General features: G+C 41.0%; 3 protein-coding genes across 3 annotated transcripts; all 3 read right to left on the reverse strand.

Annotated features, from left to right (window-relative positions):
* Positions 1 to 599: 599 nt before the first annotated feature.
* On the reverse strand, positions 600 to 6,426 carry LOC145813012 (uncharacterized). Its single transcript, XM_082908268.1, has 5 exons — positions 6,080 to 6,426; positions 5,744 to 5,914; positions 5,045 to 5,362; positions 4,399 to 4,512; positions 600 to 609 (listed from the first exon to the last, which is right to left on the reverse strand). Exons 1-5 carry the CDS (start codon positions 6,424 to 6,426, stop codon positions 600 to 602), a joined length of 960 nt encoding a protein of 319 aa, XP_082764394.1.
* Positions 6,427 to 16,822: 10,396 nt separating this feature from the next.
* On the reverse strand, positions 16,823 to 17,452 carry LOC145813013 (uncharacterized). Its single transcript, XM_082908269.1, has one exon. The coding sequence runs from the start codon at positions 17,450 to 17,452 to the stop codon at positions 16,823 to 16,825; it is 630 nt and encodes a 209-aa protein (XP_082764395.1).
* Positions 17,453 to 18,748: 1,296 nt separating this feature from the next.
* Positions 18,749 to 21,052, reverse strand: LOC145813014 (uncharacterized). Its single transcript, XM_082908270.1, has 2 exons — positions 20,203 to 21,052; positions 18,749 to 19,134 (listed from the first exon to the last, which is right to left on the reverse strand). Exons 1-2 carry the CDS (start codon positions 21,050 to 21,052, stop codon positions 18,749 to 18,751), a joined length of 1,236 nt encoding a protein of 411 aa, XP_082764396.1.
* Between the last annotated feature and the right edge of the window lie 4,699 nt (positions 21,053 to 25,751).

The following is a 25,751-nucleotide window of genomic DNA, read 5'->3' on the forward strand; positions in this document are numbered from 1 at the left end:
GGGGATCCAATCCCTTCACCATAACTGTACAGTCAAAAGTCTTAAACATTTATTACATTAACAGAGGCCAAAAATGGTGAGTCTGAGACACCCCTAAAACAACCTTGGCTTGAACGAACTCGCAACCTCGAGGTGAGGCACAATGGTTGGCTTGACAAAACATGAGCTTAACTTGACGCTCCTAGCTTCGGTCCGGTGCCTGGCCATATACATACATACATATATAAGCAGTGAGCTAAAACCTAGTAAATAACAAATGTGTAAAGGGGTTAAGAATGAATGTCCTTTTAGTAATTAAAATAGTCATTTGTATCAGTAGATCAGTTATTTAATCAGTGGCTCATATTTCATGCCATATCAGTCAATTAGAAATCATAGCAGTCATACGTGGTACATCCGATAGCAAGACAATACAATAGGTCTTAATAGACCGAATAGTCAGTTGATGGCCATCAAAATAGTAAACAGTAGCAGTTCCAAACATTGGAACTGACAGAGATCTCTGTAACAGTAGCAGTAATAGTAACAGTAACCGTAACAGTAACAGTAAGTTGCTATGGATGCCACGAGTACAGTTTACAAATAGGACAAACATTCATTCAATAAACACTGTCATTTCAAAAAGCAATACAGTCAATCGTTCAGAAAATAATTATAATTAAACATATCTTTACAACATTGTTACTCACAGATTACTGGGCTATATGTGGGCTAATCAGCGTCCTCGGGTGCTAACCCTACGCAGTTGTAGAACGAACACACATTAAGTTACACACTCGGGATTAATAACTTAGCCCCTAACTTGACTTGGTGTGGTTCTATATCATTATCCTCATTAAGATGCCTTAAACATGGCATATGAATGCTTAGGATGGAATGAGGATGCAAAAAAGGTACTTTAAAACACTTTTTAAAATTTACTGAAAACAGGGGTCTCGCTCAAGCGTGGCTTTCTACGCTCGAGCGAGCTTACCAAAACAAAAGGGTCACTCGAGCGTAGACTCCCTCGCTCGAGCGGTCTATAAAAATGCAAAAAGTACTAGTTGTTGAAATTCTCCGCTCGATGCTCGCTCGAGCGTGAGACACAGTTCCTCGCTCGAGCGTAGGTCTCGCCGCTCGAGCGTGCGTCTACACACGCAAAAACCTGAGAGCTTGCAATCTACGCTCAAGCCAGCATTCCGTCGCTCGAGCGGAGCTCTGAACACAAAGGTGGTCGCTCGAGCGTGGAAGCCAAAATTTGGGTTTTCTAGATTTGCTTCCAAAGCTCAAACCAAGAATCAAACATGCCAAAACTCATCCTTTTGGGCCACTTTTCTGGAAAACACTTAGAAATTCGTACTACAGTATGTTTTGAAGATCATTTTTATAAAATCAAGCCTAAATGTGTGACAATTGAACACCAATTTCAATGAAACTTGAAAAGCAAAGTAAGAACTTAGCATGCATGAGTTCCTATGAACTCTAATGCTCCAAAGCATGACCAAATGCAAGATTGAACTCTAAAACATGGTGAATTCTCGTACCACAAGTAGAATATGAACATGCATGTAGGAATTTCATGAAAAATTACTTCAAACTCTATGATATGGACATGCATGCATGAATTCACTCCCGAATCAACACTTTAAGCTAATTCTTGACTCTAATCACCAATTTGGACATAATATCAATGAAACTTTCAAGAACAATGCATGTAACAACTTAAATTCATAATCAAGAGAATGAATTTCCTACCTTAAGTCTTGAATTCCAAGTGTAGAAGCTCGATTTCTCAAATCTTCTTCAATTTCTTCTAAGTGTTCAAGCCAACCTCTTGTTGAATTCCATTTTCTCCTAATCTCCCTCTCTCTCACGGTTTGGTCTAGAAGATGGATGAAAAGATGATGCATCAAATATGTGAATTAAGCCCCAAACAATGTCTCTAAAGGTAGCCCACTCAATGGCAAAAACGTAAATAACCTATATTCAATTAATCTAGCATTATTTATTCTAATTTAATCATTCCAAATTAAATTTTAATTAAGCCTACTATAAAATTCTATAAATCCTAATTAGCATATAACACTAATCAATTTCTGAATCGGTTGCCGATAAGGCTTTCAATTCGTAATCCGAAGTTAAAACATGAACAAATCATTCAATAACAAACAGATAGAAATGTAATTAAAGCATCACACTCATGCAATCGATTCAGGATTTTATCTTAATCAATTACTTATCATGCTTAATCACAATTTAACGCTAATCAGAGGTGAGGGTTATTACAGTCTTGCCCCCTTAAAAGAGTTTGGTCCTCCAAACTCGAATTACCTTCATTTTTTAAGAACGCTGGATCCAAAGGGAACAATTCAGGATATCTTTTCATCATATCGTCTTCCCTTTCCCAAGTGGCATAAATGCCACCGTGGTTTTGCCAATCTACTTTCACTAACAGGATTTCCTTATTTCTCAACTTCTTGATTCGTCGATTCATAACCTGAATAGGCCGTTCTTCATAAGTGTAATCATTGCTTAATACCACACGGGTAGGCTCAATAACATGGAAAGGGTCCCGAAGATAATCCCTCAACATTGAAATATGGAAAACATTATGCATATGCTCCATTTCAGGAGGAAGCGCTACTTGGTACGCCATTAGATTAACCTTTTCAATGATTTCATACGGCCCAACATATCTCGGTGCTAGCTTACCCTTAGCCCCAAAACAAGTCTGTCCTTTCATTGGTGTCACTTTAACAAAAACATGATCACCCACTTCATATTCCCTGTCTCGCCTTCGGACATCCGCATAACTTTTCTGTCGGCTTTGTGCGATTTTCAATCTTTGTTGAATCAGTTTCACCTTTTCTATGCTCTCGTGTGCAATCTCGGGCCCAAGCAAAGGCCCATCTCCAACTTCTGCCCCAGCAAATAGGAGACTGACATTTTCTGCCATATAAAGCCTCGAAAGGCGCCATACCAGTGCTCGAGTGAAAACTGTTGTTGTAGGCGAATTCAGCTAAAGGTAAATGGCTTTCCCAATTTCCCTGGAAATCAAGAACGCACATACATAGTAAGTCTTCCAGAGTCTGGATGGTTCTTTCTAATTGGCCATCTGTCTGAGGATGGTATGCACTACTCAGTCTCAATTCGATACCCAACGCTGTTTGCAGACTTTGCCAGAATCTCGATGTAAACTTCGAGTCCCTGTCAGAAACAATAGACATAGGCACTCTATGCAATCTAACAATCTTATCAATATAAATTGTAGCCAATTTATCTGCATTATAAATTGTTTTGACAGGTAAGAAGTAAGCATATTTAGTCAATCGATCAACAATAACCCAAATTGAGTCCATACCTCTACTGGAGCGAGATAACCCGACAATAAAATCCATAGTAATATGTTCCCATTTCCACTCCGGTATCGGTAAGGGTTGAAGTAAGCCTAAGGGTCGTTGGTGTTCAGCTTTGACTTGTTGGCAATGTAGGCATTTTGACACAAACTCGGAAATTTCTTTTTTCATTCTCGGCCACCAGAAGTTGAGTTTCAAGTCTTGGTACATTTTTGTATTCCCTGGATAGATGGAAAGTTTTGAATTGTGGCCTTCCTGCAAAATTCGCCTTTTCAGTTCAGAATCATTTGGTACACACAACCTTCCCTGAAATTTTAATACATTGTTTTCGAATTTAAAGTCCGGCCTTGGTTTGGATTCTCGTTCATCAATGACCTTCTTCAAAAAGTCATCTTGGTGTTGTTTCTCTTTAATCTCCTCAATGAGTGCCGGTTGAGCAGAAATAGCAGCCAATGTCCCACCTTGTTCTCGTAAAACAATCTCAACTTCAAATTTCTCAAGATCACATAGCATTTTTTTTCTGTCTGGTGAGTAAACAGGCCAAATTCCCAATTGCTTTCCGACTAAGTGCATCAGCAACGGTGCTAGCTTTTTCCGGATGGTACAAAATTTGCAAGTCATAGTCCTTTATCAGTTCTAACCATCTTCGCTGTCTCATGTTTAACTCTTTCTGTGTAAAGAAATATTTCAAACTCTTGTGATCTGTGTACACTTCACATGTTGCCCCATGTAGGTAGTGGCGCCAAATTTTCAATGCAAACATTACTGCAGCAAGTTTTAAGTCATGAGTTGGGTAATTCTTTTCATGTGGCCTCAGTTGTCGGGAAGCATATGCAATAACTTTACCATTCTGCATTAACACACATCCCAAACCCTTATAAGAAGCATCACTAAAAATAGTAAATCCATCCATACCCGAGGGTAGGGTAAGAATCTGTGCAGTCACAAGTCGAGTCTTTAATTCTTGGAAAGCTGATTCTCTCTGATCGGTCCAGTCAAATGATATTCCCTTTTGGGTCAACTGAGTTAATGGTAGGGCAATTTAAAAAAATCTTTCACAAACCTTCTGTAGTACCCGGCTAAACCCAAGAAACTCCGAACTTCAGCAACATTAGTCGGTCTAGGCCAATTCACCACTGCTTCAATTTTCTGTGAGTCAACTGAAATACCGTCCTTGCTAATCACATGGCCCAAAAACATAACATTATCAAGCCAAAATTCGCACTTTGTCAGTTTTGCATACAGTTTCTGTTCTCTTAAGGTCTGTAAGGCAATTCTCAAATGATGTTCATGTTCCTTCTCACTCTTGGAATAAATCAAAATGTCATCTATAAAAACAACCACAAATTCGTCGAGGAATGGTTTAAAAATTCTGTTCATAAGGTCCATAAATGTAGCAGGTGCATTAGTAACTCCGAAAGGCATAACAAGAAATTCGTAATGTTCGTACCTCATTCGAAAGGCAATCTTTTCAATGTCCTCTACTTTGACTTTCAACTGGTGATATCCGGATCTAAGGTCAATTTTGGAGAAAACCTGAGCACCTTGCAATTGGTCAAATAAGTCATCAATACGAGGCAATGGGTACATGTTTTTCACTGTCACCTTGTTCAATTCACGGTAGTCAAGGCAAAGTCTTAGTGAGCCGTCTTTTTTTTTTCACAAATAAAACTGGTGCGGCCCACGGTGAAGTACTGGGCCTGATGAACTTCTTATCCAATAATTCTTGCAGCTGAATTTTTAATTCTTTTAATTCAGTAGGTGCCATTCTGTACGGAGTTTTAGAAATTGGTTGTGTACCCGGTAACACTTCAACGGTGACCTCAATCTCTTTATCAATCAAATCCCCTGGCAGATCCTCTGGAGAAACATCTGGGAATTCTCTGACTATAGGAATACTGTCCACATTAGTTTTAGTATCAGCAGGTACAGTCAATATGCAACAGAAATACCCTTTACACCCCTTCTTAATCAATTTGAATGCTTTCATGGACGAAATCAAATATGGGGGAGGTACTACACCAACTCTGTTAAAAACAAATTTAGGCAATCCAGGTGGATGAAAAACAACTTGTTTCGTTACACAGTTTATGGAAGCATGATATTTTGTTAACCAGTCCATTCCAAAAATTACATCGAAATGATCAATATTCAAAGGCAGTAAATCAACATACAGAAGTATATCCCCAATAACAACTTCACATGCAGGATACACATGAGCACAAGTCATGGATCCCCCAGTAGGTGAAGATACAGCTAACAAATAGTTCATGGGTTCCAGTGGTCTATTTAATTTTCGTGAAAAAGCATGCGAGACAAACGAATGTGTGAACCCCGAATCAATCAGAATATAAGCATTTTGAGCACAAATTGAGAGAATACCTGACACAACTATCTCGGTGTTCTACACATCTCCCGGTACAAGTGCAAACACCCGGCCTTGCTTTAGAGGTTCCTTTCCAGTAGCTTTGGGATTGGGTTTTGGTGTAACAGTTGATGCTGCGGCACTAGCTGCAGCCTTACTATTGCCTTGAGACGTGGGAGGGCAATCTTTGACCATGTGGCCCATCTTGCCACACCTATAACATGCACCAGAAATTCTGTAACAAACCCCTTTATGTCTTTTGCCACATTCGGAGCAGGGTGGTATGGAACTGTTTCCCTGACTAGAGCTGCTTGTTGACCCTGTGTTTTGCTTTTTATTTAATGAGTTATTTCGGCCCTTTTTGAAATTGAAACCTCGCCTCTTACCCCGCCATTCGGTCACCGGTGTCTTAATCTGTTGCAATGCAGTAACATTTGCCTCGGCCATAATTGTTCGGTCAAGGACATCCACATATTTGAGCAGTTTCAAGACATTAATTCGATCGAGTATCTCCATATTAAGCCCGCCTTCAAACTTTCTGGCCTTTTTATAATCAGTATCAACCATGTGTGGTGTATACCGGGCGAGTTCAGTGAACTTGGATTCATATTTTGCTACTGACATGGTGCCTTGCTTCAGTTGCTCAAATTCAGTTACTTTGCGGTCCCTGACACACTGAGGGAAGTATTTTTCGTAAAAGGCCTCTTTAAACTGAGCCCAAGTCATAGCATAGCTAGTATCACGAATGAGCATCCACCACCGTCTAACCTCTTCTTGTAAGGTGAAGGTGGCCAGTAATACTTTGTGTGCCTCTGGACAAGGGAACACTTCAAACAACTTTTCGGTTTCTAAAACCCATGCTTCGGCCTTTAGTGGTTCAAGGCCTCCTTGGAATGTTGGTGGATTCATTTTGTTGAACTTCTGTGTCAAAGCAATTACATCATCATGAACATTTGGTTCTGGCTGTACTGGAAGAGGTAAGGGCTGTTGGTTCTGTTGTTGTCTTAGGGCCTCAGTCAACAGTTCAATCATTCTTTCTAACCTTTCCATTCTAGCTTCAAATGATTCAGATTCATCGGCATTTCTTGCATTCTCTATTTCACTATATGCAATACGATAATAATAAACATAGGAAATTGCTTACTTAAGCACATTAGCACATTAGCACATATATTCATATCATGGCCACACACACTTTCTCATGCTCATGCAATGTCCTAATTACTTTTCTAGGACATCCTATAACTCATTTGGACATGTGTGTGCGGTATAACTCGTGCTTTCATACCACTCTGTCACGACCCAAACCCGCTTCTAAGGGTTTAGCATCATAACCGGCCAGTAATCCATGATTACCAAAGGCCTGCTTAACAGTAATGACAGTAATACAGAGTAAGGGGCTGGCAGAAGCCAAACAGTAAATAAAAGATGTCCAATGAGCTGTGAAAATCTGAATGGAAAAAGACTGTTATAGACTAGTCCACATCATAACCACAACATATATATAGATATCAGATACACATAACATATAGGTTGGGGATCCAATCCCTTCACCATAACTGTACAGTCAAAAGTCTTAAACATTTATTACATTAATAGAGGCCAAAAAGGGTGAGTCTGAGACACCCCAAAAACAGCCTTGGCTTGAACGGACTCGGAACCTCGAGGTGAGGTACAATGGTTGGCTGGACAAAACATGAGCTTAACTTGACGCTCGTAGCTTCGGTCCGGTGCCTGGCCACATACATACATATATAAACAGTAAGCTACAGCCCAGTGGATAACAAATGTGTAAAAGGGTTAAGAATGAATGTCCTCTCAGTAATTAAAACAGTCATTTGCATCAGCAGATCAGTTATTCAATCAGTGGCTCATATTTCATGCCATATCAGTACATCCGATAGCAAGACAATATAGTAGGTCTTAATAGATCGAACAGTCAGTTGATGGCCATCAAAACAGTAAATAGTAGTAGTTCCAAACATTGGAACTGACAGAGATCTCTGTAACAGTAGCAGTAACAGTAACAGTAAGTTGCTATGGATGCCACGAGTATTTACAGTTTACAAATAGAACAAACATTCATTCAGTAAACACTGTCATTTCAAAAGGCAGTACAGTCAATCGTTCAGAAAATAATTATAATTGAACATATCTTTACAACATTGTTACTCACAGATTACTGGGCTATAAGTGGGCTAATCAGCATCCTCGGGTGCCAACCCTACACAGTTGTAGAACGAACACACACTAAGTTACACACTCGGGATTAACAACTTAGCCCCTAACTTGACTTGGTGTGGTTTTATATCATTATCCTTATTAAGATGCCTTAAACATGGCCTAGGAATGCCTAGGATGGAATGAGGATACAAAAAAGGTACTTTAAAACACTTTTCAAAATTTGCTAAAAACAGGGGTCTCGCTCAAGCGTGGCTTTCTACGCTCGAGCGAGCTTACCAAAACAACGGGGTCACTCGAGCATAGACTCCTTCGCTCGAGCGGTCTGTAAAAATGCAAAAAGTACTGGTTGCTGAAATTCTCCGCTCGATGCTCACTCGAGCGTAGGTCTCGCCGCTCGAGCGTGCGTCTGCACGCAAAAACTTGAGAGCCAGCAATCTACACTCAAGCCAGCATTCCGTCGCTCGAGCAGAGGTCTGAACACAAAGGTGGTCGCTCGAGCGTGGAATCCTTCGCTCAAGCGTGGAAGCCAAAATCTGGGTTTTCTAGATTTGCTTCCAAAACTCAAACCAAGAATCAAACATACCAAAACTCATCCTTTTGGGCCAATTTTCTAGAAAACACTTAGAAACTCATACTACAACATGTTTTGAAGATCATTTTTATAAATCAAGCCCAAAGGTGTTACAATTGAACACCAATTTCAATAAAACTTGAAGAGCAAAGTAAGAACTTAACATGCATGAGTTCCTATGAACTCTAATGCTCCAAAGCATGACCAAATGCAAGATTGAACTCTAAAACATGGTGAATTCTCGTACCACAAGTAGAATATGAACATGCATGTAGGAATTTCATGAAAAATTACTTCAAACTCTATGATATGGACATGCATGCATGAATTCACTCCCGAATCAACACTTTAAGCTAATTCTTGACTCTAATCACCAATTTGGACATAATATCAATGAAACTTTCAAGAACAATGCTTGTAACAACTTAAATTCATAATCAAGAGAATGAATTTCCTACCTTAAGTCTTGAATTCCAAGTGTAGAAGCTCAATTTCTCAAATCTTCTTCAATTTCTTTTAAGTGTTCAAGACAACCTCTTGTTGAATTCCATTTTCTCCTAATCTCCCTCTCTCTCACAGTTTGGTCTAGAAGATGAATGAAAAGATGATGCATCAAATATGTGAATTAAGCCCCAAACAATGTCTCTAAAGGTGGCCCACTCAATGGCAAAAACGTAAATAACCTATATTCAATTAATCTAGCATTATTTATTCTAATTTAATCATTCCAAATTGAATTTTAATTAAGCCTACCATAAAATTCTATAAATCCTAATTAGCATATAACACTAATCAATTTCTGAATTGGTCGCCGATAAGGCTTTCAATTCGCAATCCGAAGTTAAAACATGAACAGATCATTCAATAACAAACAGATAAACATGTAATTAAAGCATCACACTCATGCAATCAATTCAGAATTTTATCTTAATCAATTACTTATCATGCTTAATCATAATTTAACGCTAATCAGAGGTGAGGGTTGTCACAATATGGCAACAACTGAGACTAGCTTTGATTCAAACCGGCCGAATTCTTCATGCAAATTCTGACAAAGACTTGGAGGGCTCTGTTGCGCTAAGGCTTAAGTTTACTCGGTCTGGCTGAGCTCTTCGTGCTCAGTCTGTCTGAGGCTTTAGTTTACTCTGTCTGGCTAACCTCTTCGTGCTCAGTCTGTCTAAGGTTTTAGTTAACTCAGTCTAGCTGAGCTCTTCGTGCTCAGTCTAGCTGAGACTTAAGTTAACTAAGTCTGGTTAAGCTCTTCGTGCTCAGTCTGGCTGAGACTTTAGTTAACAAGTTGTTATTGAAACATGACGCAAATAATGGAGACATAAAGTCATTATCATTTAAGGCACAACCTATTGATCACAAATTTACACCAGTGGAATAGTGCAAAAAGGAACATACAACAATGGAATAGTTCAAAAACAGGAAACACCATTTCACTGGAAATAACGCTTCAAGTGCTCGGCATTCCATGGATGGGGGAGGTCACTGCCCTCCATATCTTGGAGTCGATAAGCGCCCGGGCGAGGTCTAACTTTTACAACATAAGCTCCTTTCCACTTGGCCGCTAGCTTGCCCTCGGTAGGATTTTTAGTGGCAAGGGTTGCTTCGCGCAAGACTAGGTCCCCCACAGCGAACTCTCCCTGTCGAACTTTGCGGTTATAATGTTTTCTCATTTTTTGCTGATACGACACCCGTCTGACAGCGGTTGTCTCTCGGAGCTCTTCAATCAAGTCCAAGTCAGCCCGACGCAATTCTTTGTTAAGTTCTGTATTCGGGTGCAAAACCCGAGGGGTCGGCAGGCCAATCTCAACTGGAATAACCGCCTCTGCGCCGTACGTTAGGCGAAAAAAAGGTCTCCCCAGTAGGGGTATGAGCAGTAGTTCGATAAGCCCAGAGTACGTTTGGTAGTTCCTCAGCCCAGAGTCCCTTAGCGGCTTCCAACTTAGTTTTGATGATCTTCAGAAGAGAGCGATTGGTGACTTCGACTTGCCCATTGGTTTGGGGATGACTGGGGAAGAGAAACATGGCTTAATGTGGAGCTCTGCACAGAATTTCCTAAACTTGGCATTGTCGAATTGTTTGCCGTTGTCTTAGACGATGGCTTGAGGGATTCCAAATCGGCATACGATTGACTGCCAGATGAATCTGGTTGTGTTCCGTTCGGTGATTGTGGCGAGGGGTTCCGCTTACACCCATTTAGTGAAGTAGTCAATGGCAACTACAACGAACTAAGTTTGGCCTCTATTGGTGGGCAATGGACTAACTAAGTCGATGCCCCACTTGGCGAATGGGTAGGGACTGCAGAGTATAATCAGTTCTGTAGGTGGAGCATAGGGGATGTTGGCAAAGCGCTGGCATTTATCACACTTAAGTACAAATTCGATGGCATCTTAGCTGAGAGTAGGCCAGAAGTAGTCAGTGCGAATGATTTTATGGGCCAGTGACCTGGCACCCGAATGATTACCACATACGCCCTTGTGGACTTCCCTCATCACATAGGTCACTTGAGCAGGACTGAGACACCTGAGGTATGGGTGTGAAAATCCACGTTTGTACAGTATGTTGGTGATGAGGATGTAATTGGACGACCGGGCTCTGACTTTGGCGGCCTCCTGTTTATCGTCTAGCAACTCCCCACTTATCAAAAATAGAAGGATGTTTGCAGCCCATAGGATAGGTTCATTTTGGAGGAAGTGAACCTCCTACTGGTTTGGCGAAGTAGCTGGATGGGTCAGGTATTCAAGGTGAATGCCATGGCTGAGGTTTGACTGGTCAGTCGAGGCTAATTGGGTCATTTCATCTGCGTTGGAGTTTTCTGACCAAGGGATGTGTTTGATATGGAAAGTATTGAAAAAGCGAACAAGAGGGAGTGCAATATCCCTGTAGGCTTGCATCGTGTCTTCCTTTGCGTCGAATTCCCCCGTAATCTGCCCGACGATTAATTTGGAATCACTGAACACTTGGATATGGCTTACACTAATGTCTTTGGCTAGGCGAAGACCTGCTATCAAGGCCTCATATTCGGCTTCATTATTGCTTGCATCGAACAGGAAATGGAGGGCACACTAGAAATAACCACCCTCGGGAGCAGTTAGGATGAGACCAGCCCCTCTGCCTTCTTTGCGGGATGATCCATCGACACTGAGGGTCCAGGAATGGGGGTCTTCTGCCTCAACATTGAATTGCCTTGGTGGAGAGGGCGCGGTTGGAGTGGGATTGGTGAATTCCAAGATAAAATCGGCGATGGCTTGTCGTTTGATCGTCGTTCGAGGTCAGTAAGAGATTTCATATTGGCTGAGCTCGATGGACCATTGCATAAGTCTGCCAGACAACTCTGGCTGTTGCATGACCTTCTTCAATGGTTGGTCAGTGAGAACCACTATGAAGTGAGCTTGGAAATAATGTCGGAGTCACCTTGAGGCTATGACCAAGGCAAGGGCCATTTTCTCCAGCAGAGGATAGTTTTGTTCTGCCCCCCTGAGAGCTCGGCTAATGTAGTAGACTGGACGTTGTACTGAGTTGTCTTCCCTGATGAGGGTCGCACTGACTGCAATGTTTGATCCGGCTAAGTAAAGAAAGAGGGTTTTGCCTGAGAGTGTCTGAGAGAGTAGAGGGGGTTGGCCATGCACTGCTTTAATTGTTGAAAGGCCTCTTCGGATTTGGGGGTCCACTCAAAAGCCTGTTGTAGACGCGCCCCGAGGACTTCGGAAGCTCTGCGCTTGCAAAGGAGCGAAATCTCGTTTGCTCTCTAGCATACTACAGTTCGGACTCAAATGTCACGGTTCTGAATCTAATCTTGAAAAGTGCAATGCAAGACCGATAAATCACCAAAGAGTCCAAATCTGGCAAATCGTTTTTGAAAAAGTGATTTTTGTAAAGAAGTGCCAAACATGAACTGCTCTACCAGATACAGAGTCGCCACCTAAATATTTATTTTGTGAGAATTTAAGAAACCCTGACTCGTTGCCTAAGGCCACGTGTCCGTCATCACCAAAGTTGCCTCGGCTCGGGAACTTGGGTACGAGAGGGGAATGTCATGCAATGAGAACCCCCACTCGCCCGATCAAAGATCGGCCTGTACTAAGCATGATATCTTGTTTTTGAAAACACATGCGTTCTTATTCCAATTATTAGCTAGAATTACTATGTGATGCGCACAACACACAAGTATAGACTAGATCGCCTAATTTGGAACAAAGCATTGCATATTTGTTGTTTGAAAAACGGTTTGAAGTTTGCTACTCGCAAGTAGGCTAAATCGAGGATTTGATGAATTGTTCCAATTCAAGCAATCCAACCTTCACCCACTGGCATTCAGGCAGTTATATCACATAAGCAAATAGTCTCATGGCAAACATGCTATCATGGCAACACTTACACTCATGCAAGATGCTAAAGCATAAACACTCACAGTGTACTCCGAGCCAAAATAAAAAACTAGTTAATAATCAATGCATGATCCTAGTTCATGTTAAGATGGCTAATGCAACACATGCAAAATGCAACTAGAAATAGGCTCGGCTATTCTAAGATAGCATATGAGATGCGACAACTCGATACATGTATTCAAGTAGGAATTGAAATACAATGCAGTTAGTATGATGCGCCGAGCCCGGTGCATGCAATACAGATGAATGATGCAGACATGCATAGCATAAGGATGCTAAATGAAATATACCCTAAAACTAACCATCGTAAGTGGTTAAGTAAAAGGGAGAAAGACGTGGGGTTGGAAAACATGCATCACACACGCACATTTATTACAACAATTGGCCCTCTCGACGGAGGGTCCGAAAGAATAATACAAATCAACTAATTAATCAACTAACAAGCTAATTAATTATTACACAACTTTTAACTAATTAAACAAATTAATTAAGCTACAAACAGTAAAGCGGACTCGATAAGAGGGACAAATGCATGCTCGATCGACTTTGCTCGGAAATCCGTTGCCATGCCTCATGTTGCCTCTGTTTGCACTGTTTTGCACCTCTGAAAACTATGAAAAGTCCTGCGATGCTCTAGAACCACTTCATGGACATGCTGAGAGGCCATCGGCCAAATGGTGAAGCCATCGGCCAAAAGAAAGGTGTCATCGACCATTTATGAGGTCATCGGCCAAACACTTTTAGCCAATCGGCCATCTTTTCCTGCAAAATGCTGTTTGCAGCAGAGGACAAACAGAGGTATGGCAATACATTTGTAAGACAATGTTTGCAACTACACCCCTTATCATGTTTAAAGCTCAAAGGTGTGTAGTTCTCGACCCTCAAGCCACCAATCACGCATTCCAATGCATGATGGCCAAAGGAGCCAAATGTGCAATTCAATGTGGAATGAATGCACAAAACACATAAGGGGGACTCAACCTCTATCATGTTTGATCAAGAGACAAGGCATGCACACACAATGCTATGCAAACATGCAAGCATGATGGAATGAAATGAGCATGCAACAACACGTAATGGAATTAGCATGTAACAACATGCAATGTACCAAGTATGCAACAAGCATGTGACAACTTCTAAGGCAAGCATGCAACAACATGCGAAGATGGACTTAAACTAAAATGGACAGCTCTCAAACATGCCCAAATCAGTGGCCAAAAGTACTAAAATGATGGTACCAAAATACAAAACAAACATGCATGCCAATTGGCACATAAGCTAAGCAACAAGACACAAATTCTCAAACATGAGCAAGGTGTGACAAACATGAGAATCTGGCAATGCAATAAGCTCTGAAAACATGTGACGCCCCGGTTCTACACTATAGGTTGCAGTCAAGAGACAGTCAATAACGAGTCCTATGGTCAATAACCAAGTAAGATCCCAGATCGCCAGAGGAGTCAAATTAGCCTCCCTTCTAAGTCCAGCTTTCTTAGGCTGCGCACTGCCCTTTTGACAGATCTTAAAAGGTATTGACACAAGGTCTCATAAGCAATGATAAGGTTCTTACATAGAATATAAATACATATCAATCACAATATATATAACTCAAAAGATGGTTCCATTACATTACATTCCAGAAGAAAGCTTAAGTCTCTAAATGAGTCTTTACAAAACATCCAAAAAGAAACTTCTAATTTTTCTAGGATAGCCAAAAGTCTTCAAAAGTTTCGGGCTCGTCGTCTCCAGCTATGAGTTCCGCTTCGTCACCTGGCATGATACGCCGTGAGCTTTGAATGCCCAGTAAACACACACACACCCTACCCCTTTTTCCCAGTCCAATACACAATCACCATTATAAGATCAAGCAATAAAGCATAATACTCAATTAAATAAATAAAGGGTTAAGTTAGGTTGTTAGCAACTAGAAATCCCCCAAATAGATTTTCGTCCTGCCAACCACGAGAATCGGACACGGATTATTCGGTATGCCCCATCTTTTGCTGCTTTGTTGCAGAACTAACCTCGGATGCCTACCAACGGTTCTATACAGCGTAGCGCCAACCGCAGGGCCTCAAAAGAGACGATAAAATAGGGCCTTGCCTGAATCCCTCCTTACACCAAACCACCTGGGGTCCAAATACAACCTCTCCATTCAAGGGTTCCGAAAACCACTTGCGTAAGACTTTAACTTTCAAATAGAGAACGCATCCCAACAATCCATATATCACATATTATCATCTTTTCATTACTCAAGTGCTTGAAAACCCAATACCCTCCCAATTAGGTTTCCCGTTGAATTAAATGTTTTAAATCAAGGTTAGTCCAACTTATAAGACAATAATATCCATGTAAGCATGCATTCTTAAGATGAGAAGGGTAAATAACATAACCACAACACATATAATATCATGCCAAGATATGATCATAAGCTAATAAGCAATCTCATGAACTCAAGGGTATAAAACATCCACACATAACAAAATTTCCAGATTTAGCATCGCATAAAGATTAAAATGAAAGGTCAATTTTAGATCCTCCACCGGACTTGGTCTTCCTATGGTTTCTAGGGAATTTGATCTAGTTTCTAGAACATTTTTCGAAAATGGGATTGCTATTCCAGATTCTAAGTTATTTAGAAAATATGCCAGCGCTGTCCAGATTCTGTCCAGATCCATCGACCGTTACGAAAAATTGATTTTCTTGCAAACCGCTTAATGTTTTTCGATGAAACCAATTTTAGTTGAAATCTAACACCTTAAGGAAGGTTTTGAAATAAAATAGAGGTCCAGAATAATTTTTTACATTTTTCTAGAATTTCTGGAAGTGGGCTGCAAAAACAGATTCTGAGGTGCTTTGCCCAAAACAAGAAGATTTATCAAAAAGGGGTTTCACCAAGGGAAAGTTTCATTTCTTTTGTGAAGAAAATATGCTAACTATCACATTTTTAACTCAGAAAATTTGTTTGAAAAAGTGCTCTTGAAAAGTTGAGAGATTGGTACAAAAGAAGATGGTTTTGTGCCAAAATGGGAAAAATACAACAGAGATGGAATCAATACTCAACCCTTAGCATTTTTAACATGAGAACTCAGTAATAAAAGATCTGAAAACATTATTTAGAACCCTTAGAAACATGTATTGAAAAAGAGGGAACATGAAAGAGAAGGTTGTGTTTGTGGCTTACCTACTAAGCGTTGCACAAGAAGCTCTCTTCTTCCTCATTCTTCTCTTATAGACTTCTCTCTCTTGCTCTCCTCCCTCTCTCTAGCCGAATGTGTGCGTGGGTGTGGTGTTTGTGCTTGCCAAGCTTAGGGGAGGTTGGTATTTATAGGCAAATTTTGAGGTAAAAAGTCCTAAAAGCCCATTAGTTGGAAATGGATGGGAAGGTTAGGATTTGTTTGAAATTTTAAAAGAATTAGGGATGATTTAGGAAGCTTACTTAAAGATACTAGTTAGAATGGAACTAGTTTTGGAATTAGCAACCTAGGTCTAGGGTACTAGGTTTGGGTTTCCTAGAATATCTTCATTATGAATCTTGAAAATTGGCTCCTCTATCTTCCCTAGGGTGGCCGGCCTTGGGGGAATGTGATGGGTTATTATTTTAATCATTTTAGGTACTAGTATACACATATATGTATATATATATATATATAATTGATGGTACTTCAAGGTACAAGGTACAAGTACTAGTTTGGGGTAAGTTTTGAATTTAATTAAAGGGTGGGGGCTTGGAGTTAAATACATGTAACTTATGTAGAATTAAATTAGGTTAGGTAACCTAATCCGGCTAGGGAAATTTCTGTTTTGATAAAAATAAAATAGTAATGCTAACCGACAAGATTCGAATTAATTCAAGTAACCGAGGGGCTTTAAGAAAAATAATTCAAACATTAGGGTCTTAAAAGTGAATACATATTTCAAGGGCTTTACAACCTATCCCCCTTAAAACAATTTCGTCCTTAAAATTCAACTACATACTGCCTTCGAAAAGCTCATGGTAGTTTGCCTTCACCCAATCTTGGCGTTCCCATGTAGATTCCTCAATTCCCCAATGACGCCATAGCACTTTCACCAAGTGAACCATCTTGCCTCTAAGGTTCTTTTCTCGACGATCCTGTATTGGTACCGGTCCTTCTTTAAATGTAACATCTTTGTCAAGACTGATTCCTTCCCACTTGAGGACGTGTGACGGGTCAGCGATGTATTTTCTCAACATAGATACATGGAAGACGTTGTGTATCCCTTCTAACTGCGGGGGTAGAGCTAGTCTATATGCTACTTCGCCCACTCTTTCCAGTACCTCAAAAGGCCCAATATATCGTGGTGACAGCTTCCCCTTTCTCCCAAAACGTACGACTCCACGCCTAGGTTGCACCTTTAAGAACACGTGGCTGCTTACTTCAAACACCAATGGTCTTCTCCTCGTGTCTGCATAATTTCTTTGACGGTCTTGGGCAGTCTTTAACTGTTGTTGAATCAATTTGACCTTCTCAGTAGTTTTTAGAACACGTTCGGGTTCTATCAGATTTGCATCACCCACTTCCGTCCAACAAATCGGCGATCTGCAAGGTCGTCCGTATAATGCTTCAAAAGGCGCCATACCGATGCTAGCTTGAAAACTATTGTTGTAGGCGAATTCAATTAGAGGTAGGTGTCATTCCCAACTTCCTTGAAAATCCATTGCGCAAGCTCTCAACATTTCTTCGAGTGTCTGGATTGTACGTTCAGATTGTCCATCCGTTTGCAGGTGAAAGGCGGTGCTAAAACATAACTCAGTACCAAGAGCTTCCTGCAAGCTCCCCCAAAATTGAGAGGTGAACCGTGGATCACGATCTGACACGATAGATACTGGAATTCCATGTAGTCAAATGATCTCCCCAATGTAGAGCCTGCACATAGACTCTAAAGTGTCGGTCATCTTATAGGGTAAGAAATGCGCTGACTTGGTGAGGCGGTCCACTATTACCCATATAGCATTGCGCCCTCTAGGTGACTTAGGCAACCCTGTCACACAGTCCATCATTACATACTCCCACTTCCATTCGGCTATCGGTAGAGGTTGCAACATTCCCCCTGGTTTCTGATGTTCCGCCTTCACTTGTTGGAAGGTCAGACATTTTGCTACAAATTTAGCCACTTCCTTCTTCATTCCATTCCACCAGTACTGCCTCTTCAAATCTTGGTACATTTTAGTCCCTCCTGGATGTACCGCAAATGCAGAATGATGACATTCCTTCGGTACCTTTTCTCTAAGTAACTCGTCACTTGGTACAAACGATCTACCTTGGTATCTTAAACTCCCATCAGGGTGAATTACCCAATTGGGCATGGGCTCTCGTGATTTTAGACGTCCCTTGATGTAGGCTACCTCTTGATCGTGCTTCTGGGCCTCTAGGACCTCATTCATCAACTTAGACATCACCTTCTGCGCACTAAGATATGCTCTTGTATCTTGAGATTTTACTTGGATCCTGAACTCATTGAGTGTCTTAACCATATCCCATTCCTTGACGGAGATCCTAGCTATCATCCCTCTGCTTTTACGACTTAGAGCATCTGCTACTACATTGGCCTTACCGGGGTGATATGAGAGTGTGAACTGGAAATCCTCAAGATACTCCATCCATCGTCTCTGTCTCAAGTTAAGGTCCTTCTGCGTGAATAGATACTTCAGGCTCTTGTGATTTGTGAAAATCTCAAATTGTTCCCCATACAGGTAATGTCGCCACTATTTTAGGGCAAAAACTACAGCTGCTAACTCCAAGTCATGTGTGTGGTAGTTGCGCTCGTGAGGTTTTAACTATCTGGATCCATAGGCGACTACCTTTCCATTTTGCATGAGCACGTAACCTAATCCTTCTTTAGACGCATCGCAATACACAGTGTACCCCTCTTCTCATTTTGGGATGGTCAAAATTGGCGCACTAGTTAACCTCTTCTTTAGCTCTTGGAAAGATTTTTCGCAAGCGTCGTCCCACTCATACTTTACTCCCTTTTGTGTTAAACGAGTCATTGGTTTAGCTAGTTTGGAGAAATCTTGGATGAACCTCCGGTAATAACCGGCTAATCCTAAGAAGCTGCGGGTTTCTGACACGGTCTTTGGTTGCCTCCAATCTAATACTGCCTCCACCTTGGTTGGATCCACCGCAATCCCATTCTCTGATACCACATGCCCTAAGAACTTTACTTCATTCAACCAGAACTCACATTTACTCGCCTTGGCATATAACCGATTATTCCTAAGAACTTGAAGGACAGTCCTTAAATGTTGCTCATGCTCTTCTTTAGACCTTGAATATACCAAGATGTCATCAATGAACACTACTACAAACTGGTTAATGTATGGTCTAAAAATCTTATTCATTAGGCTCATGAATATTGCCAGTGCATTGGTTAGTCCGAAGGGCATTACTACAAACTCATAGTGGCCATATCTAGTACGAAAGGCAGTCTTTGGTATATCCTCCTCCTTGACTCGTAGTTGATGGTAACCTGACCTGAGATCGATCTTTGAATAGCACCTTGAGCCTCTAAGTTGGTCAAAAAGGTCATCAATCCTTGGGAGTGGGTATCAGTTCTTAATCGTGACTCGATTGAGTTGACGATAATCGATGCATAGCCTCAACGACCCATCCTTCTTTTTAGCAAACAGCACGGGTGCTTCCCATGGCGAAGTACTTGGCTTAATGAATCCTTTCTCGAGCAATTCCTGTAGTTATGTCTTCAATTCTTGTAGTTCTGCTGGTTCCATACGATACAGAGCCATGGATATCGGGGTAGTCCCAAGTTGCAGCTCGATGCTAAAGTCTACTTCCCAGGTTGGCGGCAATCCTAGTAATTCCGTAGGAAATATATTTGCATAATCGCATACTACGCGCGGAAGTTCTATTTCGCCTTGGCCTTCCTCATTTAGAATTAGGCTTACTATCCTACTCGCAAGTTGATCGCACCACTGCGTCCGATGTTTTGTTGAAACCATGGGGTCTTGTCTATCCCCCTTAAATTGGAAACGTGTTCCATCTTGCGTATGAGCTACCACTTTCTTCTGACGACAGTCGATCACCGCTCGGTAGGCGGACAACCAATCCATGCCCAAAATAATATCGAAGTCCGACATTTCCATGACACGAAGGTCGCAAGTTAAGCGTAGGTCCGACATTCCTATCTTGCAGTCCTTACAGATCGATCCTACCCGAACGCATCCTTCCATAGGTGACATTACACTTAAGGCAGTTGCTAAGGGTTCACATACAAGTTCTAATGACTTAGCACAAGCATAGGATATGAAAGAATGTGATGCACCGGTATCAAATAAAACATGCACCCAAGAATTGTATAGTACTAAATTACCCTCAATCACGGACGGGTCGGCTTCTTCCTCTTGCAGGGCAAAGATTCTGCTGGTTGCCTTCTGGTTGCCACTAGTCTTGGCATTCTGAGTTCCTCCGCTCTTCTGGTGCTGCTGCCCGGTAGACCCTGCCTTATTTGTCCACGGCTTTTGCCCACCTAATGCCTGGGCATTTGCTCCGGAACCTCCTCCTTGGTATCCCGATGGAGGGAGTAGGGGGCATTCGCTCTTTTTGTGCCCTAATTGTTGGCAATAAAAGTACTGGATTTGTCCCACCGGCCTTTGTTTGTAGCCTCCTCTCTGGATCTGTTGCTGCGGTTGCTGTCGTTGCTGTTGTGGTTGTGGTCTGGAGTAGGGCTTTGAGGTCACGCTTCCTCTCTGGATCCTCTGAGGGCCAATAGATGCCTGACTCCCTTTTCCCTTATTCCAACCCTTCCTGGCGTCGTTCACTTCCCTTTCAGATTCTAATGTCGTTTCCAGCACCTCGGCATATGAGGGGAGTCGTTGCGGAAGAACTCTTCCTCTGATTGTAAGGTCCAGTCCCCACTCGAATATCCTTTCTTTCTCTTCATCATTTGCTACATATCTGGTTGCGTATCGGGATAGCTCTTCAAATTTTGCAGCATACTGGGTCACGGTCATATTTCCTTGCTCCAGGTTTTGGAATTCCTTGACTTGTTCTCGACAGATAGTACTTGGGAAATATTTATTTAGGAATAGTTCCCTGAACTGGTTCCATGATAGGCTCGCTACGTCACGAGTATTCTTAATTAACTCCCACCAATGGTCAGTCTCATCATCAAGCTTGAATACTGCCAAAGCTATTCTATCAGCAGCCTCGGCTATGCCCATGGTGTCTAGCGTTTTCTCTATCTGCCGGAGCCAATTTTCAGCTACCTTCAGGTCTGGTACGCCTATGAACTTTGGCGGCCTCTGCTTCCGAAACTCAGAAAAGAGTCTAGTCCTCTCATTCTGCCGATTGTTCCTTAATTGCCCTAGTTCCTCCAAAATTTGATGACCTAGGTTATCGGGGATGTTAGCCCCTACGGGGATGGGTCCGTGTTAATTTCTGGGACGGTTTCGTACATTGTTGCTGGTTTCGGTATAGCCATTAGCTCGCGTGTCCACCATTCTGTTCATGGCACGTGATGAGTTGGTTTCCAGTCTGAGAAAATATTACTACTTAGATTTGAAATAAAGGTTCAGTTTCCTTAGGGTGCACTAAAGCAAGTAACAGTCAATAGCATAGATCAACACATCATTCATATATTATAATAGGCATCATTACAAAAGGGCTCCTATATCGGAGTTACATTCAAAGAGCATCTACGCATTACAAGTTTAGGTTATCTTATTCTAAGGATCCCCATCAGCAGGTCTTACAAAAGTCTAGTTTTACTATCCCTCGATTTAGTTCTCGTTTCCCGACCAATCAAAGTCTTCTTTTGGGTCTTCATCAGCGGAGTCGGTGGCTTGGTCCAGAGAGCGGGGGGTGTACATTGGTGCGGGAGGATTGTGATCAGATGACACCTCGATAGGGTAGGCTGGGTTTGCTCCTTGCTGCTCTGGTGGATGCCCCATATCCATTGGTTGATTATCGCCTGCCCGTGATAACAAGATTCGTGGCTTTCAGCCTGAGTCGGTGCTATGGTGGTCAAAGCTCGGTGTATCAAGGAGTCCATCCTCTGTTCATCTTGCTCCACTCGGATCGCCTTCTTTGCTGCCCGGCTCAGAAATTGTAGGCGGCGCCGCACCAGAGACCTCTTCTGCATCCTCGTATAGCGGGAGTACCCCATCTCCACCTTACGTATCTCAGTCTCGATCATTTCCTCGGCGGTGATTTCACAGCGTCGGCAGCTAAAGTACGGGCTGACAGACATGGCCCTCCTTCCTTGCATATGGAAAACACCCCATGAGTCGGTACTGACGTAGCCTCCCGATGACATCCTAAGGTGGAAAAGATTTTTTATTAGTCAATCTTCTTATAATAGCATGATAGAATAAAATAAGATAAGGGGTAAGGGCTTCTAGAGTCGTGTATAGGGTTGCGAGGGTTAAGCGTTGAACCTAGGCTCTGATACCAAGTTGTGATACCCCGGTTCCACACTATAGGTTGCAGTCAAGGGAGAGTCACTAATGAGTCCTATGGTCAATAACCAAGTAAGATCCCAAATCGCCGGAGGAATCAAATTAGCCTCCCTTCTAAGTCCAGCTTTCTTAGGCAGCGCACTACCCTTTTGACAGATCTTAAAAGGTATTGACACAAGGTCTCATAAGCAACGATAAGGTTCTTACATAGAATATAAATACATAACAACCACAATATACATAACTCAAAAGATGGTTCTATTACATTACATTCCAGAAGAAAGCTTAAGTCTCCAAATGAGTCTTTACAAAACATCCAAAAAGAAACTTCTCATTTTTCTAGGATAACCAAAAGTCTTCGAAAGTTTCGGGCTCGTCGTCTCCGGCTATGAGTTCCGCTTCGTCACCTAGCATGATACGCCGTGAGCTTTGAATGCCCAGTAAACAAACACACACCCTACCCTTTTTTCTTAGTCCAATACACAATCACCATTATAAGATCAAGTAATAAAGCATAATACTCAATTAAATAAATAAAGGGTTAAGTTAGGTTGTTAGCAACTAGAAATCCCCCAAAGAGATTTCGTCCTCCCAACCACGAGAATCGGACGCGAATTATTCGGTATGCCCCCTCTTTTGCTGCTTTGTTGCAGAACTAACCTCGGATGCCTACCAACGGTTATATACCGCGTAGTGCCAACCGCAGGGCCTCAAAAGAGACGGTAAAATAGGGCCTTGCCCGAATCCCTCCTTACACCAAACCACCTAGGGTCCGAACACAACCACTCCATTCAAGTGTTCCGAAAACCACTTGCGCAAGACTTTAACTTTCAAATAGGAAACGCATCCCAACAATCCATATATCACTATTCTCATCTTTTCATTACTCAAGTGTTCGAAAACCCAATACCCTCCCAATTAGGTTTCCTGTTGAATTAAATGTTTTAAATCAAGGTTAGTCCAACTTATAAGACAATAATATCCATGTAAGCATGCATTCTTAAGATGAGCAGGGTAAATAACATAACCACAACACATATAATATCATGCCAAGATATGATTATAAGCTAATAAGCAATCTCATGAACTCAAGGGTATAAAACATCCACACATAACAAAATTTCCAGATTTAGTATCGCATAAAGATTAAAATGAAAGGTCTATTTTAGATCTTCCACTGGACTTGGTCTTCCTATGGTTCGTAGGGAATTTGATCTAGTTTCTAGAACATTTTTCAGAAATGGGATTGCTTTTCCAGATTCTAAGTTATTTAGAAAATATGCCAGTGCTGTCCAGATTCTGTCCAAATCCGTCGACCGTTACGAAAAATTGATTTTCTTGCAAACCACTTAATGTTTTTCGATGAAACCAATTTTAGTTGAAATCTAAAACCGTAAGGAAGGTCTTGACATAAAATAGAGGTCCAAAATAATTTTTTGCATTTTTCTAGAATTTCTGGAAGTGGGCTGCAAAAACAGATTCTGAGGTGCTTTGCCCAAAACAAGAAGATTTATGAAAAAGGGGTTCCACCAAGGGAAAGTTTCATTTCTTTTGTGAAGAAAATATGCTAACTATCACATGTTTAACTCAGAAAATTTGTTTGAAAGAGTGCTCTTGAAAAGTTGAGAGATTGGTACAAAAGAAGATGGTTTTGTGCCAAAATGGGGAAAATACAAGAGAGATGGAATCAATACTCAACCCTTAGCATTTTTAACATGAGAACTCAGTAATAAAAGATCTGAAAACATTATTTAGAACCCTTAGAAACATTTATTGAAAAAAAGGGAAAATGAAAGAGAAGGTTGTGTTTGTGGCTTACCTACTAAGCTTTGCACAAGAAGCTCTCTTCTTCCTCCTTCTCTTCTAGACTTCTCTCTCTTGCTCTCCTCCCCCTCTCTAGCCAAATGTGTGTGTGGGTGTGGTGTTTGTGCTTGCCAAGCTTAGGGGAGGTTGGTATTTATAGGCAAATTTTGGGGTAAAAAGTCCTAAAAGCCCATTAGTTGGAAATGGATGGGAAGGTTAGGATTTGTTTGAAATTTTAAAAGAATTAGGGATGATTTGGGAGGCTTACTCAAAGATTAGGTCAATACTAGTTAGAATGGAACTAGTTTTGGAATTAGCAACCTAGGTCTAGGGTACTAGGTTTGGGTTTCCTAGAATATCTTCATTATGAATCTTGAAAATTGGCTCCTCTATCTTCCCTAGGGTGGCCGGCCTTGGGGGAATGTGATGGGTTATTATTTTAATCATTTTAGGTACTAGTATACACATATATGTATATATATATATATATATAATTGATGGTACTTCAAGGTACAAGGTACAAGTACTAGTTTGGGGTAAGTTTTGAATTTAATTAAAGGGTGGGGGCTTGGAGTTAAATACATGTAACTTATGTAGAATTAAATTAGGTTAGGTAACTTAATCCGACTAGGGAAATTTCTATTTTGATAAAAATAAAATAGTAATGCTAACTGACAAGATTCGAATTAATTCAAGTAACCGAGGGGCTTTAAGAAAAATAATTCAAACATTAGGGTCTTAAAAGTGAATACATATTTCAGGGGCTTTACAAAACATGTGAGGACTGATGCCAAATCAACCAAACAATGCAAGTATAGCATGCAAGAAAGCCTAAAGCTTAAAGCTAGCCGAGGGACTCAAACCATGGCTATGCAAGGCAAGCCCCAAATTGCCAAGGGCACCCAAAACTAGGGGTGTACACGGGTCGGTTCGGGTCGGGTTGAACCTCTATCCACTACCGAACCGGAATAGTGCGGGTGGGTGAGAAATCAACCGATTCCGACCGGATTTGTTGGCGAAACCGCCCGTAGATGATTTTCGGTTTAACGGTCGGTTTTGGATCGGTTGGGCGGGTTGGGCCTTCAATTTTGGGCCTTTATGAATAACTATTATTTTCAACCCATTTAACATTCAAACAACCCAATTTTATAATTTAGTTATGTTTTGCTTTGGAAAATGACCCAAACAGCCCTTTCTACAAATAAACCCATTTAAAAAAAAAAAACTTAATAATTTATTTAGAATCAGTCCAAACAGCCCATTATGAATAAAATAAATAACTTGTAAAATAAATCCAAGCATAAACAACCCAAACTAAAATATTTCATTCATCCAAAAATAAAAAAAAATAGTTTAGCATACTAAATGAATAACCTATATAAAATCAATCCAAAACAAACAACCTGCTGCCAAAAAATACATCAAAGTAAGCTAACTAAATAAATACTAAATGAATAATCTGAAGCACTAGGAATAGAATCTGTCCAAATGAATAATTTGAAGCACTAACATAATAAATACTAAATGAATAATCTGTAGCACTAGGAATAGATCTGTCCAAAATAAAATCTGTCCAAAATACTTCAAATGCATCAAATAATCTGAAGCAGTAGAAAGAAATAAAATCTGTCCAAAATACATCAAATGCTATAATAGAATC

The sequence above is a fragment of the Camellia sinensis genome, chromosome 15, assembly GCF_055761805.1.
Source record: "Camellia sinensis isolate YWXY chromosome 15, ASM5576180v1, whole genome shotgun sequence".
Lineage (NCBI taxonomy): Eukaryota > Viridiplantae > Streptophyta > Magnoliopsida > Ericales > Theaceae > Camellia > Camellia sinensis.

Excerpts from the sequence above, each read along its gene's own strand:
- LOC145813014 (XM_082908270.1), bottom strand. The coding sequence starts at position 21,052 with ATGGGCATAGCCGAGGCTGCTGATAGAATAGCTTTGGCAGTATTCAAG. Across the intron at positions 19,135-20,202 it reads CGACCCGTCCGTGATTGAGG|AAGAGCATGAGCAACATTTA; the intron begins GTAATTTAGTAC and ends CAAGGTCTAAAG.
- LOC145813012 (XM_082908268.1), bottom strand. The coding sequence starts at position 6,426 with ATGACTTGGGCTCAGTTTAAAGAGGCCTTTTACGAAAAATACTTCCCT. Across the intron at positions 5,915-6,079 it reads ACCGAATGGCGGGGTAAGAG|GTGTGGCAAGATGGGCCACA; the intron begins GCGAGGTTTCAA and ends TGCATGTTATAG. Across the intron at positions 4,513-5,044 it reads CAAGAATTATTGGATAAGAA|CAAGGACGGTATTTCAGTTG; the intron begins GTTCATCAGGCC and ends CCATGTGATTAG.
- LOC145813013 (XM_082908269.1), bottom strand. The coding sequence starts at position 17,452 with ATGGCGCCTTTTGAAGCATTATACGGACGACCTTGCAGATCGCCGATT.